The sequence below is a fragment of the Magallana gigas genome, chromosome 7 (genome assembly GCF_963853765.1).
Source record: "Magallana gigas chromosome 7, xbMagGiga1.1, whole genome shotgun sequence".
In the NCBI taxonomy this organism is placed as follows: domain Eukaryota; kingdom Metazoa; phylum Mollusca; class Bivalvia; order Ostreida; family Ostreidae; genus Magallana; species Magallana gigas.
In genome coordinates, this window is record NC_088859.1 from 11,198,698 (window position 1) to 11,217,049 (window position 18,352).

The following is an 18,352-nucleotide window of genomic DNA, read 5'->3' on the forward strand; positions in this document are numbered from 1 at the left end:
CTTTAACAGCAGTTGGCAATTACTAAACATGTTCTTCTTTTTGTGTCTGTTCATACATGCATTATGTTATATTTTCGCTGCAGTTGAAAATGATGCACCATTTCCTTGCCATAGCTTTTGACAGAAAAATGAGGCTTTAACCCTTTTTCCAATTTGTTTGATCCTTCTGTGACACTCAAAATATCATTTAGGGAACAAATTGTCCATGAATCAGAAAAATTCCACAATAAAATGTTATTTGCAATTTAACAACTTAATTAATTTTTTTTTTTGGGGGGGGGGGGGGGTTAAGAAATTAAAAGATTTTTTTCTACATTTCTTGCTACTTATGTTTCCCGTATGCATCACCAAAGGAAACTTTTTTGTTTATATATAGAATAAGAAACTGTACGTATATCATCATCATTGTTGCACGTTACAGAGAAAAACGGACTATAAATAAATTACTATCTGTCCATAAATTAACTGCGAAGCGGATCATGTTTAGAAACCGTTGATCATCAATCGCTTGACCACGTAGAACAGATCGGGTCAGACACTAATGACTTGTAGCCTACATATATATGTACTTTTTGATCGAATGAGAAATAACCAAAGCACAGTAAATATGCTAAAAGTACAATGTATCAATGCAGTTATGATTTATAATAAGTATTTTTGAGTAATAATTGTAACTTAACTTAGAATAGAAAATTCCTAACCCGTTTTTGTGGGTTATTGATTTTTTTTCTGCAACTATAAATGCATAGATCGTTTGAAATACAAAAGAAGTTCATTTAATTTTTATGCTAATATCTCTTCAATTATAAAAGAAAATGATTTATAGAATACGTCAATCACAGTACCTGTCAACATTTTTTTTTCCAATAAAGAAACTGTTAATTTTTCCGTGCATATGATACGATTTACTCTATACGCGATTTGTTCATCGCAGACAGAATCACAATGGAGGTTTGACGAGTGATGGGAGTTTGACCATTCATGTTTTTATGAAATTAAGAGAGCTCGATGGTTGTGCCCATTTTTAGACTGTATTAGTCCGTCTTGAAAGAAGAGTTCTATATACAGTACAGGCAACGCGGATCCCGTATTGGCCCGCGTTACCGTCACGGTAATTTGGGATCGGCTTCGGCCGATCACTATTGTGTCCATATGAGGCATCCGGCAAATGCTTCCACGTGCGCACACATTCCGCTTGCATAAGTAGTTCTTATAAAAACTTAGTTTGGTTTAGTATTTATATAACATTTTACTCAGTTTTATTTCAATTCATTTACCTTACGAGATGCAAACATACATAAAATACAGTTCGACCTGTTAATACAAGAATGCACATTTGTCTCACGCGTAAGAATTTCGATCGAAAGATTCATTCCGTAATGCAGTTGACATCGATGAACTGACCTCAATCATAAGAATTCATGAATTGACCTCGATCTACATGTATTGATGTTGCATAATATATAGTAGCTAGGAAGACGGCTTGATTTATAAACAAGGTTAAGTTATAATGCGACCTCAATAGCAAGTTATGATGGCATTCAATGTTTTTCAGTCGCATTAAATTATTTTAATACAACTCTTCCTTTGTATACGTGTTAATGCTCTTTAAAGAGCCCTACTCAGTATTCTGAATAAGAAGAAGAAGAAGAAGAAGAAGAAGAAGAAGAAGAAGATACATTAAAATTCAATAATTACGTTAAAAATATAAAACTAGACAAGGAGTTTACGAACGGCTTTCCCCAAATTTATTTCAAAATTAAATTTGTTGACGGTTTATAATGATGAAATTATAGTGTACAAATTCAAAATATTCTTTATTTTGTAAAAATACAGTACTTTTTTAATTATTTTACATCAAACTAGCTATCAATATATCATTATTGCCGATCATTCCTTTAGAAGGAATACTTGTTATCGTTCCCGCGATACACCATCGCGGTTTTTGACCGCGGTATGGATTGCGACCGTAATGACACCGCGACGGTGTGATTTATCGCTATTCCTGCTGCTTCTTATATATAAATATAAAATGCCCAAATTTAAAAGGTAAAATATAAGGAGCATTTCTTTACTTAATAAAGGTTTATAGCTAAACAAATTATATGTTAGAATTTAAGGTAGATCTGATGGTTAATTGCTGACCACACAGTCTCCTTTTGTCTGACCACAGGGGCATCGTATCCGCTCTACACTCTATGGCATATATATAAATAATATAATTATATATGTCATAGAGTGTAGAGCGGATACGATGCCCCTGTGGTCTGACGTCAGTTGGTGTAGTTCGTGCAATTGGTGTAAATTTTGTGGCTATTAAAAGATTCGATTGATCGTGAAATAACAAACGCTTTGAAGCCATCAAAATTATAAAATATGTTTTCTCTTAAAGCTGCTTGGTCCGATTTATATAAAATTTTGGGTACGCTTTTAGACGATGGTTATGCTAAGTATGTGTATGATAATAGACATTGAAGTAATTTTCCTGGTCAATAACGTCAAATTTCAATGAAAAAACTATGTACAAAATTTGTTAACAAAACAAGCGACAAAAAAGGGAAGCGCGTTATTTCGCCTCATGTTAAAATTCACCCCTGACGTACAGACCGGTATGGTTGTATTACGACTTCGACATCGTTATAAATAAAGGTAATAATATTCGGGTAAATTAAAAAAGATGTGTACATTTTGTTCGCTAATATTTCTGAAGTTTGCTTTGTTTACAATCGATGCATAACATGCGGGTTGAATAAACCCAATCATCCGGGGGACGAAACCAAACGGTTCCCTTTTCTAAGTATTCCCGTGATGCATTTTGGTTTGTTTTTTCGTTTGCCCAAAAAGAAATTATTTCGTTCACTTTAAATATTTCTAACTTTGAAAGGAGACCAATTCTGTTGGTGTAAATAGGAGAAAGTCCATAACTTTCTTAGATAATTGGTTTGTATATATGGAAAATTATTTAAGACTGTAAAAACAAAAAAGTCGGACCAAGCAGCTTTAACAATGTCAACATTATCTTATGTATTTTTTTTATTAAAAGTTGTAATGATCTATATTGTCACAGATTTTCGAGCGGAATTAACTAAAATTTATATTTACTCTAAGACAAAGACTAAGACAATATTTTTACATTGTTTTTACATATTTAATATAGTTTGAATTGATACACATTGAAAGTAATTGTCCTAGTATGTCCTAGTATGGGAACTGGTAAGGTCCTCCACTGTTGTCTATTGCCACTTGGTCTTGACAAGACTGGACTGGTGAGGTCCTTCAAGGGACAATGTTCTCTACTGGCCACACAGGACGTCACCAATATTCGGCCACCATCGATGAAAGTGGTTTACACGATAAATGGAACAAGGGACCTGCGCCAACATAGTACATAAACACATTAAGTACATGACAAAAGCAACTGTGGCTTTTACACCAATACGCACCGTACTTTACTTACAGGCTATACGGTCATGAATGACACACTTAGCATAGACGCTTATTACACACAAAATACTGATACACAGTCTTACAGAAGACTTACTATAAAGCATGTTAGCTTTTACACTCACAAAATACTAACTCAATTACTTAAATGCAGTGTTGCATAATACTACTCATGACTACAAAAGGAATATGACTATAATAGTCCGCCATACTTATAATAGATTCAAACACGTGTATCTAAACATAGACATTTAAATTCAAACGTAACAAATAAGCATAAAAACGATTGGAATACCATGACTGGGTGTTTTAGAACAGTAATGAACAAAATGACGATAAAATTGACAATTAATAAACCTCACCTCAGAAAAAGCCAGTACTAGGTTCACTTCAGAGTTAGCACACAGCTATTTCAATTAACAAAATACATAGTGACTGGATGGTATGCACGAGAGAAGTATAAGTGCGTCCTTCCCTCTGGACTGCCGCGTCCAAACTGATACTGCACGGACTGGCGGGTTTAAGGCCCGGTGAACTGAGGTTCAATATGGGTATTTACATATACATATGACTAAAACACTAAGGGGCTCACCACGGGATATGTGGTAAAGTTAAAATACGAAACTAAATATATACAATGATGAATTTTAATGTGACATTTACCTCCCTTTTTAGAGAAGTACGAAGTACTGAAAACCCATTAAAATTTAAAATACTGAAAGTAAACATATTTACATCAAACGACTTAGGTAGTCTGCACCCACATTGTCTTTACCTTTAATTGCATGTATAGTAAACCTGTAAGGTTGCAAACTAAGCGCCCAGCGCATAAGTCTAGGGTTAGTGACCTTAGCCTTATTTAAGTACACAAGTGGGCTATGATCTGTCTCTAAAATGAACTCATGTCCATACAAATACTTCTGGAATTTCTGAATTGCCCATACAAATGCCAAGCACTCTTTCTCAACAGTTGCATACTTGCACTCACTCTCTCTTAGCTTTCTACTAGCATAAGCAATTGGGAGTTTCTGACCAAGTTCTTCTTGTAAAAGAACTGCACCTAGACCTCTGTCTGAAGCGTCCGTCTGTAGAATGAAAGTCTCCTTGATATCAGGAAGTTTCAATATGGGACACTTAGTAAGTGAAGCTTTTAACGTCTGAAATGCTAAATTGTGAGCATCTTCCCATTTTAACTTAGTGGGTAAACCTTTTTTGGTCAAGTCAGTCAATGGTGACGCGATCTGAGCAAAATTGGGCACAAATTTCCGGTAAAACCCAACTAAACCAAGGAATGACCTTAACTGTTTTTTCGTAACAGGGATAGGGGCATTACATATAGCTTCAACCTTGTCAAAGTCTGGCTTCAACTCCTCATTACCCACTACATGTCAGAGACAGTCAATATTTGAATAGGCCAGTGAACATTTACCTGGTTTTGCTGTCAGACCTGCTGTCCGCAATCGCTGAAAAAGCTCATCTAATACAACAAAATGATGATCTAGAGACTTTGTGTACACCAAAATGTCATCTATGAAATTGTCTACATTCTCCATTCCATGCAAGACTTTGCGCATTAATCTTGAAAATGTGGCCGGAGCCGTAACTAACCCAAAGGGCATGACCCTGAACTGAAACAAACCCTTACCTGTTCTAAAGGCTGTTTTTGCTTTTGAATCATCTGTTAACTTAACCTGCCAGTACCCTTTTGATAGATCAATTTTTGAAAAGAATTTATGTCCTGCAAGTTTGGAAAACATTTCATCAGCATCTGGCATTGGCTCTGAATCAAATATGGTCTGATTATTTAACAGGCGAAAATCTATACAGAACCTGTTTGTTCCATCTTTCTTGGGCACGATAACAACTGGTGAACAATACGGGGAGTCAGAAGATTCAATAATGTTCATCTTCAACATGTCACTCACCTCTTTGTTTACTGTTTCCTCCATTGAATATGGTATCTGACGATTTTTGACATGAATCGGTTTGGCACTTGTCGTTCTAATTTCATGTTCAAGTACACTTGTGATACCAGGACGGTCTTGAAAAACATCATCAAACTTAAAAAGCAACTTCATCAATCTGTCCTTGCTCTCTAATGCTAATGATGGGTTAATGTTTACTGTGCTTACACTAACCTGTGATTGAGGATACTCATCTAACTGTCCATCTTGGTCCTCATCATCCACGCAATCAACTACTGCTGCGTTCACTAAACCAAGAACACCTGCATCTTCCGTCACTGAAGCAACATCTGAAATTGGTCTCTCAATGTACTTTTTCAAAAGATTTATATGAAAGGTTTTTGTCTTACCTTGCATATCTAACTGATAATCAACTCTGTTGACTTTCTTTGTGACCACAAATGGTCCTTTCCACTGAAGCAATAATTTGTTATTGTCAGTCGGTAAAAGAACAAGAGCTCTATCTCCTACCTTTAGACTTCTAGTTCTAGTTTTCCTGTCATAGTGTTTCTTGTATCTGGTAGACGACTTTTCCAGACTCTCTTTCGCAAGTTCAGCCATAGACTGGAGTCTGTCTTTGAGATCTAACACATATTGGTAGGTTGTCTTGACGTTTGGATCTGGTATGTCGTTTGTCCACAACTCCTTCAATATGGAAATAGGTCCACGAACTGATCTACCATATACCAACTCAAAGGGTGAGAATCCAAGACTCTCCTGTGGCACTTCTCGGTAGGCAAACAGCACAGCACTTAGGTACTTGTCCCAATCTTTTGGTTTCTCGGAACAGAGTCGCTTCAACATCTGCTTTAAGGTCCCGTTGAATCGTTCAACCAACCCATTACAGCTAGGATGATACGGGGTTGTTGTCCGCTGACTAAGAGAAATAAGACGACTTACCTCTGACATTAATGCGGAAGTAAACTGAGCTCCCATATCTGTCAACATTTCACGAGGTATACCAATTCTCGAGAACATTTCAAATAGAGCCTCTGCAATTCTCTCTGTTTCGATGCTGGGAAGTGCTATGGCTTCAGGATAGCGAGTAGCATAATCCACTAAAGTGAGAATATAGCGATTACCTTTGTCTGTGATTGGAGAAAGAGGGCCCACCAGGTCAACAGCAACTCTCTGGAACGGTTCGTCTATGAGTGGCATTCGTTCAAGAGGTACTTTCTTAATCTTACCTTTGTGAACTGTGCGCTGACAAATGTCACAAGACTGGCAAAATCTTCGCACATCACTCTGGATTCCTGGCCACCAGAATTCTGACGTTACTCTCGCTAAAGTACGCTGTGTTCCTAAATGACCTGCTAGCAATGAATCATGTGCAAGTTTCATTACCTGGTTTCGGAATTTATCGGGAACAACTAACTGAGAATAACTCTTTTCCCTATCTCCCACATGAGTACTATACTGTCTAAACATAAGGTCGTTTTTCTTAAACCAACTCACTTTACCATTTTTCTTAACCTGAGAGAGATTGTTCTCTACATTTTCACGTACCTTTTTCAAAGAATGATCCTCCTCCTGCGCATCCCTAATTGTCATCGGATTAATATCTTCAGTAATCATGTCTGGAACCCTAAGTTGAGGATATGGTTTACTCTTGTCACGTTTCTGTTGCCTAGTCTCAACAGCATTTACCTGCCAATCTGGATCTGGTTGATCTGCTGGTTTGGCATCTGGAACGTTACCAACTATCAAGTCGTACACAGGATTCTCCATACACCATACCTCATACTGACCTTTCAGAAATGGCGTGTCGATGGACACTTCGGCAATCGGGACAGATACCTTAGAACCATCTGCTAAAATACAAGTCTGTTTCTTACCAACTATAAGGTTTTCCTCCTGTATCTTGCTCATTTTAACAACAATACCACTACACCCAGTATCTCTTAGTACCGTCACAGGGACATTGTTAACATACCCTGCAGATAAAGGCATGTTAAAAGACGAGTTCTTCTGACAAGATGATGACATTGTCATTGGAGAAGAAGATACTCTGGAATCTACAATAGAATCAGTAGGCATTGTGCTAACAAAACAAACCTTTTGCTCTGAAGATCCAAAGTCTTGCACTGCATTAGAAACGTTATTAAACGATGTTCTAGACTTACATTCTGGTGCAATGTGTCCGTATCTATGACATTTGTAACACTTACGCTCTGTCTTTGGAATGAACCTTTTCTTATCATTAGGTACATGCTTGTTCTCACCTACATCTGTTTTCTTCACTTGATCAACTTTTTTTGCTAAAGGCATCTTACCCTTACCCGTAGCTTGGAGTGCATTCAGGTCACGAGCATCTTTATACTGATCAGCCAAGTTTGCCATTCTTGTCAAATTCTCGGGTAATCTTTCCTTTAAAAATAGTTTCAAATCTTGACTACACACATGTAAAAATTGATCGCGTAACATAAGATCATACAAGTCTTCAAATGATTTGGAAACCTTTGCCATTTCAATCCACCTATCAAAATAACTACTCAACCGAACAGCGAACTGGGAAAATGTTTCACTAGGATCTGGCCTACATGATCGAAATTTCTTTTTAAAACCGTCATCTGTCAATTCAAAGCGTCTGAGTAATGCTGTCTTTAGGGTATTGTAGTCAAGGGCGTCAGTTTTGGGCATCAACGCATAAACATCTAAAGCTTTCCCCTTTAATAAAGCACTAAGATTTATTGCCCAATCCGATCTATCCCAACGCTGAGCTTCAGCGTACCTTTCAAATCTTAAAAGATAACTATCCATCTCATCGTGAGAATCGTCAAAGAAAGGGAGTTTGGGAATCTTAGCGGACACATGACTATCGTAAGATTTTGACTCACTTGCAATGTAAGAGTGTTGCTCTAATTTCATTTTCTCAATGTCAATCTTCACTTTCTCTCTCTCTAGCTCAAAATTATATTTCTCTCTCTCAGCGTCCGCTTGAGCATGCATCTTAATCTTTTCCAACTCTCTTTGAGCTTGTCTCTCATCTCTTCTAATAGCTTGCTGTTCTTTAATAAAATCTGCCAGAGCAGTATCCTTAAGACCTAAACCCTCACCAAATGCTTTTAACTCATTCAAATCATCCATGTTTGACATGAAACTATAGGTACAAGAATAAATTAACTTGAACCTCACTTCACATGTGACTAACTCAAAACCACCAGTAGCTATGATACACAATACATCGCGAAAACAAATACATCCAGTTTCACGAAACACAAAATAGCTTACTACTCTGCAGTTACCAGAAGGTTCCGACTTACTGAGACAGGTCCAACTCTGGTTAGCATTTTTCCAAGGTCCCAAACAACCAGTACACGGCTGATTTTGTACAACACAGAACACACACAAAAGGACAATGGTACACACAAACTGAAACAACATAAAGAACAATGAACATGAATAACATGGAACAAAACAAAACGGTAAACAAACAAATTGAACACTGCGTAGTTTTTTTTTCAGAAAAACTTTACAATTTTTTTTCTTGTTTAATACAAAGATTTTGGGGAATGTATCCCACTTCTGACACCAATTTGTCACAGATTTTCGAGCGGAATTAACTAAAATTTATATTTACTCTAAGACAAAGACTAAGACAATATTTTTACATTGTTTTTACATATTTAATATAGTTTGAATTGATACACATTGAAAGTAATTGTCCTAGTATGTCCTAGTATGGGAACTGGTAAGGTCCTCCACTGTTGTCTATTGCCACTTGGTCTTGACAAGACTGGACTGGTGAGGTCCTTCAAGGGACAATGTTCTCTACTGGCCACACAGGACGTCACCAATATTCGGCCACCATCGATGAAAGTGGTTTACACGATAAATGGAACAAGGGACCTGCGCCAACATAGTACATAAACACATTAAGTACATGACAAAAGCAACTGTGGCTTTTACACCAATACGCACCGTACTTTACTTACAGGCTATACGGTCATGAATGACACACTTAGCATAGACGCTTATTACACACAAAATACTGATACACAGTCTTACAGAAGACTTACTATAAAGCATGTTAGCTTTTACACTCACAAAATACTAACTCAATTACTTAAATGCAGTGTTGCATAATACTACTCATGACTACAAAAGGAATATGACTATAATAGTCCGCCATACTTATAATAGATTCAAACACGTGTATCTAAACATAGACATTTAAATTCAAACGTAACAAATAAGCATAAAAACGATTGGAATACCATGACTGGGTGTTTTAGAACAGTAATGAACAAAATGACGATAAAATTGACAATTAATAAACCTCACCTCAGAAAAAGCCAGTACTAGGTTCACTTCAGAGTTAGCACACAGCTATTTCAATTAACAAAATACATAGTGACTGGATGGTATGCACGAGAGAAGTATAAGTGCGTCCTTCCCTCTGGACTGCCGCGTCCAAACTGATACTGCACGGACTGGCGGGTTTAAGGCCCGGTGAACTGAGGTTCAATATGGGTATTTACATATACATATGACTAAAACACTAAGGGGCTCACCACGGGATATGTGGTAAAGTTAAAATACGAAACTAAATATATACAATGATGAATTTTAATGTGACATTTATACTGATACATGTAATAATGCACTTGAACGCAAGTTTAAAAAGTTTAAAGGATACGATATATATTTATACAGTTTGACATAATAAAAAAAACTTTAAAATGGTGATCAAGCTTTGTCGGTCGCTTTAAGTACTAATTTATTAAGATATAAGGGAGAAAATATTCAGTTGAGGCAAGTTCAATTGTAAATAAACACATTCAATAACAAGCGTTCGACGTGTTGTGAAGTAAAACAAAATACTGATTACTCTGAGCCATAAAACAATCATTTTTTGCGTTTTACTTTTGATAATGAAATGGACTTCTCTTTAAAATAAAACATCAAATCAAGCAACATTCAACTATGTTTTTATATTGCAAGAAGCGCTATTCTGCTGGTACTTAATCAAAACAGAAGTCGCAATAACAACTATATTGCATTTCTGCCCTTTTCATTTCGTACTTTTGTGAATTGTCAAGGGGTGCGTCGCAGAATTTTTCAATAAATCGGTCGTTTGTTTGATAGAGACTTAACTCGTACTTAATTCTGTATATGTTGACAGATATTTGATCCTGACGCAAGTTCAAGACACTGACAATCCATTAAATGTCCTAATATACACACATATATATGACGATCACTGGCGTAAGAAGGAATTGATTTAATACGGGGATGTTTGTCTCGGGCTGATGTTTAGTTTAGTAGGTAAAATGGTGACAAGAGGATATTTGTACTTCTGTTTAAAATTCGAATTTCAAAGACATTTAAAGAAGAAAAACATCACGAGTGTTCACTTGCTGTAAGTGTCATTGTACGTAAATAAAGCAATAAATATTTGTAAAATAGGTACGCCACCTTGTTTGTCTCTCGTAACCTTATGCCCAGGCATTTTAAAAATGTCCTCAAACGTATAAAAGAGCAGTTCATTCCGAGAGTTTTCATTCACAAATAGGCAATACCTACGATCAAGACTTCAAGTCAGTAGAAAAAATTACAATGTCTGGAAATACTGATATCTGGGAAATAGACCGGGAATTCAGCATTGTTCTGGATAACTTGCTGGAACTGGAACACGAAAAGCTACAGAACTCTATCCTGGAGAAGTCTGTGTTTGGATCGGTCACGCCGCGTCGTGGGGACGGGGAAGGGGCGAGTCCCAGTGTCGTGCTGGCCGCCTTTACTCGCGAGAGTCTTCCTCCGGGGTCGGAGGTTCTACAGAAAGTGATGCAAGATATACGATCCCACCCATACAACTCTTGAACAACGTCCTATGGACACAGTGTTCCAATTCAAAGACATCGAAAAAGTTCCGTAAATGGATCGAAGTTGTGTGGAAATGGAACAAAAGGTTCACATCTGTGTTGGAGATTCATTCGCAAACTTATGTTATCCTGCAATTTGAAGTTGTCTGGCAAGTTGTACGGCTTTGTAGTAAGCTGATAACATGTACGATGCATGGAATGGAATTTCGGAGCCGATGTTGTTCTAACGTCGATAGAAACAGAATATCTAGAACTGCCCGCTTTTTATTATCTAGTCAAATGAAAGTCGTTTAATACTTTTGTTGCTATTTTTTTATATTCAATTGTTTACCTGAATTCTACAACTGTATTCACGAGTGGTGAAATTGTATAAAATTGTTACAAATAAATTAACATTGTTTGTTTACTTTGATGTTTGTTAAAATTTAAAGTTAATATTATTGGAACAAAACGGTGTTTAATAAAAGCTGTATTTTCTGATTCCAACTGAAAGTTCCCGCTTTAGCTGGACAGGGTCCAATACACAGCTTAAAATATAGTCTTAGGACTACATTACATATCATTAGTTTGCATTACAGCAATCTTAACTTTGCAGGGTTTACGTTTAGAGCTTTTATACAAAATAAAGTCTTATAAAGTGGGAAATTGTGATGAATGCATACGTACATGTACGTTCATGCAACCTTTCCGTTTATCAGATTGGCCCTCGGGAAGTTGCGGTTGGCATTGCAAAAAAATCATAGACGTCGGAAGCAAATTGTAAGTGGGGAAGTGGGGGCGGGCAGACATCTGAAAGCTTGAAAAGCAACAAAAAAGTACCCGGACGATAACGTTAAATATTGGGCGATGTGTACTGAGTGACTTCTTAATGAAAAAAGTTACCAGATTTCCCATTATAAATCTTCGTAGGAATTGGTTTTGTCCCTGTGAATTTCTTTGTTGAAATAGATCGATTTGTCAACGAAGAAATCTTCGAGGTTTTTTTTTTCTCTTTCATCTATTTCAATTGTATTTCTTTGACAGGTGCATGTATGTGTCTGCCACAGATCGTCAAAATGTTTGCGAAACGAGACAGTGTATGATATAGTTACTTCGTACGAACGGCTACGTGTGCATCTACATCTACACAAATTATTTCAATGTAGCAGATTTCAAAGATATCCAGCATCATATTGATGCAACAACAGTCACACTTACTCGAAACATCAAAAAGTTGCAAACGCACAAAGTCAATCGCCGCACGTTTCCGGCCTATTTATGTCTGTGTTGATTGTCTTCCGTTTCCAATTTCATTTATCCGGACAAAAACGGAATTCGACTCACAAAATTGACCGTGAAAAAGTAATGAAGATAGATTAGTAACGATGTGCTGTATTTTCTGTTACCTTATTTTGGTTCATCCTTTGATTGATCTTTATTGTCTTCACTCCTCAGAATGGGGAATCGTCTGTGTCACTTCATCTGCCTTTTATGAGAATGAATTCGATAATGATTACCATAATTTCTTTGATTTTTCGGACCCAAAATAATTATTTCTTGCCATTAAAGTTAATATTAAGAAGATGGTTAACCCAATTCACTAGGAACGTGCCGTTTTTTTCAAAACGTGAAAGAGTCAAATAAAGGTGCAATCCTGATATTCTATAATTAACTATAAATCATTTTTTTACAATAAGGCAGAATATGTTTTTAATTTTAACAAGAGGCAACCCGTGTCGAGTATGTACTCAAGATTGTTAAAATAATTCTAATATGAAGGTGCCGTTTTCCAAATTGTGAAAGAGTCAAATAGAAGTACACATGTACTTATTATCCTGATTATTTTCAATTTACAATAAATCCATTTTTTTTTTCAATTAAGCCGGAACATGTTTTTCGATTTTAACAAGACGCCATCATTGTACATGTATATACTCTTTCCTTTCATTGAATTTTACGAGCATAATGAAACAATAAGGCTAATATATAAGGCGAAATAAAATAATCCCATTACACCCCCCCCAAAAAAAAAGAACCCTTGCCTTGGTGTCATGAAATTTCAAAAATTACAGCTTAATGATTTTCCATAATATGGAATCAGTTTCTATTCTGTGTCAGAAGACGTAAAAAAAATTAAGCATCATAAACACTAATATTATGACCATTTTGGCCACGCCCTGCAGTTGAATTCCTTCACTGGGGGTCATACATTTTAACCTTAGTAGAGGGTTTTATAGTCTACCTAAATATACAATCAGCTTCAATTCGGTTTTAGTGGAGACAAAGAAGTTTCATTAACTTGTATATAATATTAACACTACATAATCAGAACCCTTATACCGAGGGACCTGAAATTTAAAGTCTTGGTATAGGGCTCAATAGTTTTACTCTATATGCTCTCAGTTTCTATTCCGAGTAAAAACAAGTAAAAAAGAAGAATATAAACTTCCAAACATATACATTTACGTTTACAGTATGCCTGTTTTGGCTCTTAGATTCTTAACCTCTATCCTTCGGGACATACAATTTACAATTTTGGTAAAGGGCTTTATTGTCTTTCATAATATGCAGTCACTACGTATACTACTGTGGTTTCATCAATATTCGTTGAATACCAATTTTAATTCGTGGATTTCGTAGATTAGTTGATCCACGAAATTAAATGTTCATCGAAGTGCAATTTCTATTAACATTTTGTATTAATAAGGTCATTGGCCACGAATTTACCTATCCTTGAAACTGTGATTTTCACTTTATCCACGAAAATTGATACCCTCGAATATTAATGAAACCACAGTATTCAGTATCAGCAGAAGTGAAGAAGACGAATTTTAAGCATTAAATGAATTTACACTATATGACCAATTAAGCCCCGCCCTTGAGTCAGAACCCTTACCCCCCAGGGACATGAAAGAACTATATATGATTTTAGTCAAATTCGGTAGCTGTAGGTATGTAGTTCCTAAACTGAAAAAAATTGGATGGGCGACCTTGGAGCTACAGTGGAGCTCTACAGAGCTCTTGAAAATTTTGTGAATTTATTGCGCAGAAAAACGTGCGCTAGTTTTTAGCGGATTAACCTTATTTATACGCAGATTCTGTGAAAACAATTAGTACCATTAAATTCTTCACGCAGTTTACTACTGATATCGTCTCTTTACCTAATGCTACAAATTTGGCACCTCCTGAAAGTGTACATATAAACATTATAAAACCACTATTTTTTATGAAGCATATTTATCACGCGGCGCAGCCAATACTGTTTTTCGGTTATGCTATAAGACACGTCAATTTTGTGTATATATTGGGCTATATGCTTCAAAATTGATATGTAATGTTATCACAGACAAATACATGTAAAAATGTAAATATTTACAACCAAATTCTATAGAACTGTAATGTATGAAGAAAATCCGTGACAATGCGTGACCAGCAAAGTTTCTTAGATAGATTTGATCTGAAAATACTTGCAGTGATATAAGTTTGAATCCTAGCACGTCATAGCCACTGTACATAGTGTTAAATTTAATTTACCGGGTGGGTGTAAGCTCCAATTTCACAGTATGACTTTCGGACTTACAGCCATATTTAAAAACTTTCAAATTTGACACCAATGAGCCGGGTGGGTGTTTGTGTCGTGTCATGCAGTGCAAAGCAGAAAAATACATGTATGATAATTTTTTTAGGATATTTCAAGACAATAGCCATGTATTTTTTATTTACATGTACATATTTGTTATAATCTAAATTCTTGAACGATATGTTGAAACACTTTTGCACCTAGGACAGTAATCAATACCGTACTCAAAAAAGTAGATTGCAGCATGACAAACCAAATTGTCACGTGTAGCTAAAGCCCGCATCTAGTTCTTTTTATGACACACGGGGTTTTAAGAAAACATTTATAATAGAAATAATGATTATTTAAATACACTTTTAAACATGGAACTGTGGAATGTTTTTCATGAAAATGATATGTTCCTTACCAAGATAGAATTTTCCCTACGAGAGTAAGCTTTCGCTGTCCCGGATGGGGGGGGGGGGGGGGTGGGGTGCATTTATAAATTATAGTAAGTTCAAATTTTCTTTCCTCAATATAATCTGTTTTCAAACAGTCTGTTTTAGCTTCATAAAAAAATTTTCTTCTTATATATCTATATAAAAACTGGAATCCCTTGAAATATCTCAGTATTATCTAACTTATAGGCCTTTTCTCCGAAATCATTTTTCATGAAACTGCATCCTCTTAACCTATTTTTGGATTCCATGGGTCACGACAATAAACTAATTTTTTGACTAATTTCAATTTTTTTAGTACAATGTAACTGTAACAGTGTTTTTGACTATTTTCCTATCCATTTCCTATTTGAACTTGCAATCCAATTGAAATTGAGGTTGCCTGCTAATTGCTGATACCAACAGACATGGTTTGTATACTACATGTATATCAGGAGATTTGATGTTGTTAGTCTGTATCACCTAAATGTGTGTACATGTATATATACACAAAACACAAACGGTTGTGTGATACAGACCATAATATTGCTGCCATTTTGTTCATAAAATAAAACATTTATAAATTACCCACCCTTCTTTCAATATTTTCTTATTTCCCCAACGAAAGAAGGCTACCGGTGCATGTACTAGCTTCTCTTTTCAGCAAACCTTTCTTAGCAGGATGTTTGTTAGCTTGTGAAAGTTGCAGTTGAAATTGACCAATTACAGGGCGTCACAGAATATGTGATACTATTTTAAATGCGTATAAATTACACATGAACTATTACGAGTAATCGAAGAGAGAATACAAAGAAATTTTCATGCTTACGAAGATGAAAACGGTGTCAACAGAATAATTTAAATTCTGATAAGAAAATATCCCTTCAGCATTGTCTTGGGTTCATTTTAAGAACGTGTTCCTCGCTATGCACCTTAATTATTCAAACATTCAATGTGTTATATCAACATAACTGTCAATTCCCACAACACACGAGTGCCCTCAAGCAGTTTACACATGTACCACAACGTGATCGGCGGTGAAACTGCTGTCACATACAACAAACGAATAAAGCTTTCTGCATCCGAAATCTAGGATAATGGAAGTGGTAATTCCGATTGCTGGGTCAATCATACTCAACATCTATCATCCGACAGAATTCCGGGAACTTGTGAAGAGCTGGAATAAATCACATCGATTACGTATTATTACGGTCATTACTCTAAAAAGACAGATAAAAACGAGCTGCTAATTAGAGATGGACAAACTTTTCCGTACGAGATAATTAGTTTTAATGTATGTCAAGTTGTATGAATGTCTTGCCTCGTAATTTTTAAGTTCGTTCATCGATATTTCTATAAATTGGAAGAAAAGATCCTAGATAATTTGGGATTCTTAAACATTAGTAATTACAAAAGCACAATTCAACACTCCTTACCAAACATAAAGCAAAGAATCATTGACCAATGTATCTAAGAGAAATCATCAAAAAAAATTTGGTTAAGAAAAACTTTCATTTTGTTAAAGATTAGAAAAAGAAGTCCTTCGGAAAAGATCTTAGAGATCCACTATTAGTAGAATAAGATTAAGTGCACATAAACTTGCATTTAAAAGTGGTAGATAAATAATGCCAATTTAAGGACTGAATGATATTGTAATGCTTGTGAAACTGGTATATTTGGAGATGAAACCCATTTTCTGTTTCAATGTAAAGCCGATTCTCAACTAGGAGACAACTATTTTAGCAATTTGTTAAATATAACAAAGAAAAACATGAAGGTTATTGTAAACATACAATGATGTTCCTGTATATTCATTGAGCCTTTGCCAATTATTGTACATGTGATTGTGTTTGTGGCATTAAATATTTGTGTTAGTATTAGTGCAAACATGTTTTACAAGTATAATTATGTCTGCATGGAAAGTTGTCATCTTTGTGACTGTGCATTTCATTCTCATAATAATGCATGCCTGTATTGTTAATCAAATGTGAAAATTGATTCTATTTTGGAATTACTAAGTATCTATCATTTCATCATTAACAAGAACGTTTAAATTAAATGAAAAATGTGATAGAAAAAAGGAATGGAAAATGTGGTAGAAAAAATAATGAAAACTCGATCAATACAATCATTCTTTTCCGCAATGTTGTTATGATACAATATAGGGGCAAAAAACAAATCAGATATTAAAATCAATTCAATTTCAAAATTAAGCATATCCAACAGGTATGATACAAAATAAATATCAAATGTTGGCCAAGTAACAGATAAATAATAAACTCTGGGGTGCATGGCGGTAGTTTATGGCATTGCTGATTACATTGGATTAAGGAAAATCTTTTCCATCGACGATAAATGTCCAAAATAGATGTATAAAGTGACACAATTTAAAGGTTTTCGTCCGTCGTTGTCTGTCATGTGTAAACAATTAAACAGTTCAACCTTCATCTTAAAAACCACATTGCCCCAATTCTTTTCAAATTTAGTATGTTCCTTCTTTGGGGTAAGAAAAATATTGATTTTAATTTTCATGACTCTTGTCCCATAAAGCGGCTTAGGGGCATGATGAAAATAGTCAAAATTTGATTATTTTAAAAATAGTTTTAAAAAACTTAAAAAATACCAGATAGTTGTAAAAAAGATGAGCGACACAAAATGGGCGTGTCTTATAGCATAACCGAAAAACGGTATTGGCTGCGCCGCGTAGTAACATACATAAGCATGTGCTACATGAAAAATAGTGGTTTTAAAATGTTTGAATTGTTGTTGAAATTTTGAAATTATATAAATATAAGTAATAAGGAATCATTCTTTGAATATTTTGGTCGGAGTGTGGTCAAATCTATCATAAAGCTCTTCGGGCTTTAATTGATTTGACCACGCCCGACAGAAATTATCACCTAATAATATTCAAAGAATGATTCATTGTTCCTTAAAAAAACCCTAAGCCCATTTATTTGTTGCTATGTAGTTCTGCGTGCACGGTAGATTCATGAAATGTTTCAGAGTATGATTTCTTTATTTAATGTAAAATTGAAATATATAATATCTGTACCTTTTTTCCATTCTTATTTTAATTGTGCGATAAAGAATTTAAGTATGAAAATTGAGAACCGTTGCTATGGTTAAACAAATAGGGCATTT

At 35.4% G+C, this 18,352-nt stretch overlaps 1 protein-coding gene across 1 annotated transcript; it reads right to left on the bottom strand.

Annotated features, from left to right (window-relative positions):
- Positions 1-4,832: 4,832 nt before the first annotated feature.
- LOC136269793 (uncharacterized) lies at positions 4,833-9,979 on the bottom strand. Its single transcript, XM_066064992.1, has 2 exons — positions 9,693-9,979; positions 4,833-9,257 (listed from the first exon to the last, which is right to left on the bottom strand). The coding sequence occupies exon 2, from the start codon at positions 8,790-8,792 to the stop codon at positions 4,833-4,835; it is 3,960 nt and encodes a 1,319-aa protein (XP_065921064.1). The 5' UTR covers positions 8,793-9,257; positions 9,693-9,979.
- Between the last annotated feature and the right edge of the window lie 8,373 nt (positions 9,980-18,352).

Excerpts from the sequence above, each read along its gene's own strand:
- LOC136269793 (XM_066064992.1), bottom strand. The coding sequence starts at position 8,792 with ATGTTGTTTCAGTTTGTGTGTACCATTGTCCTTTTGTGTGTGTTCTGT.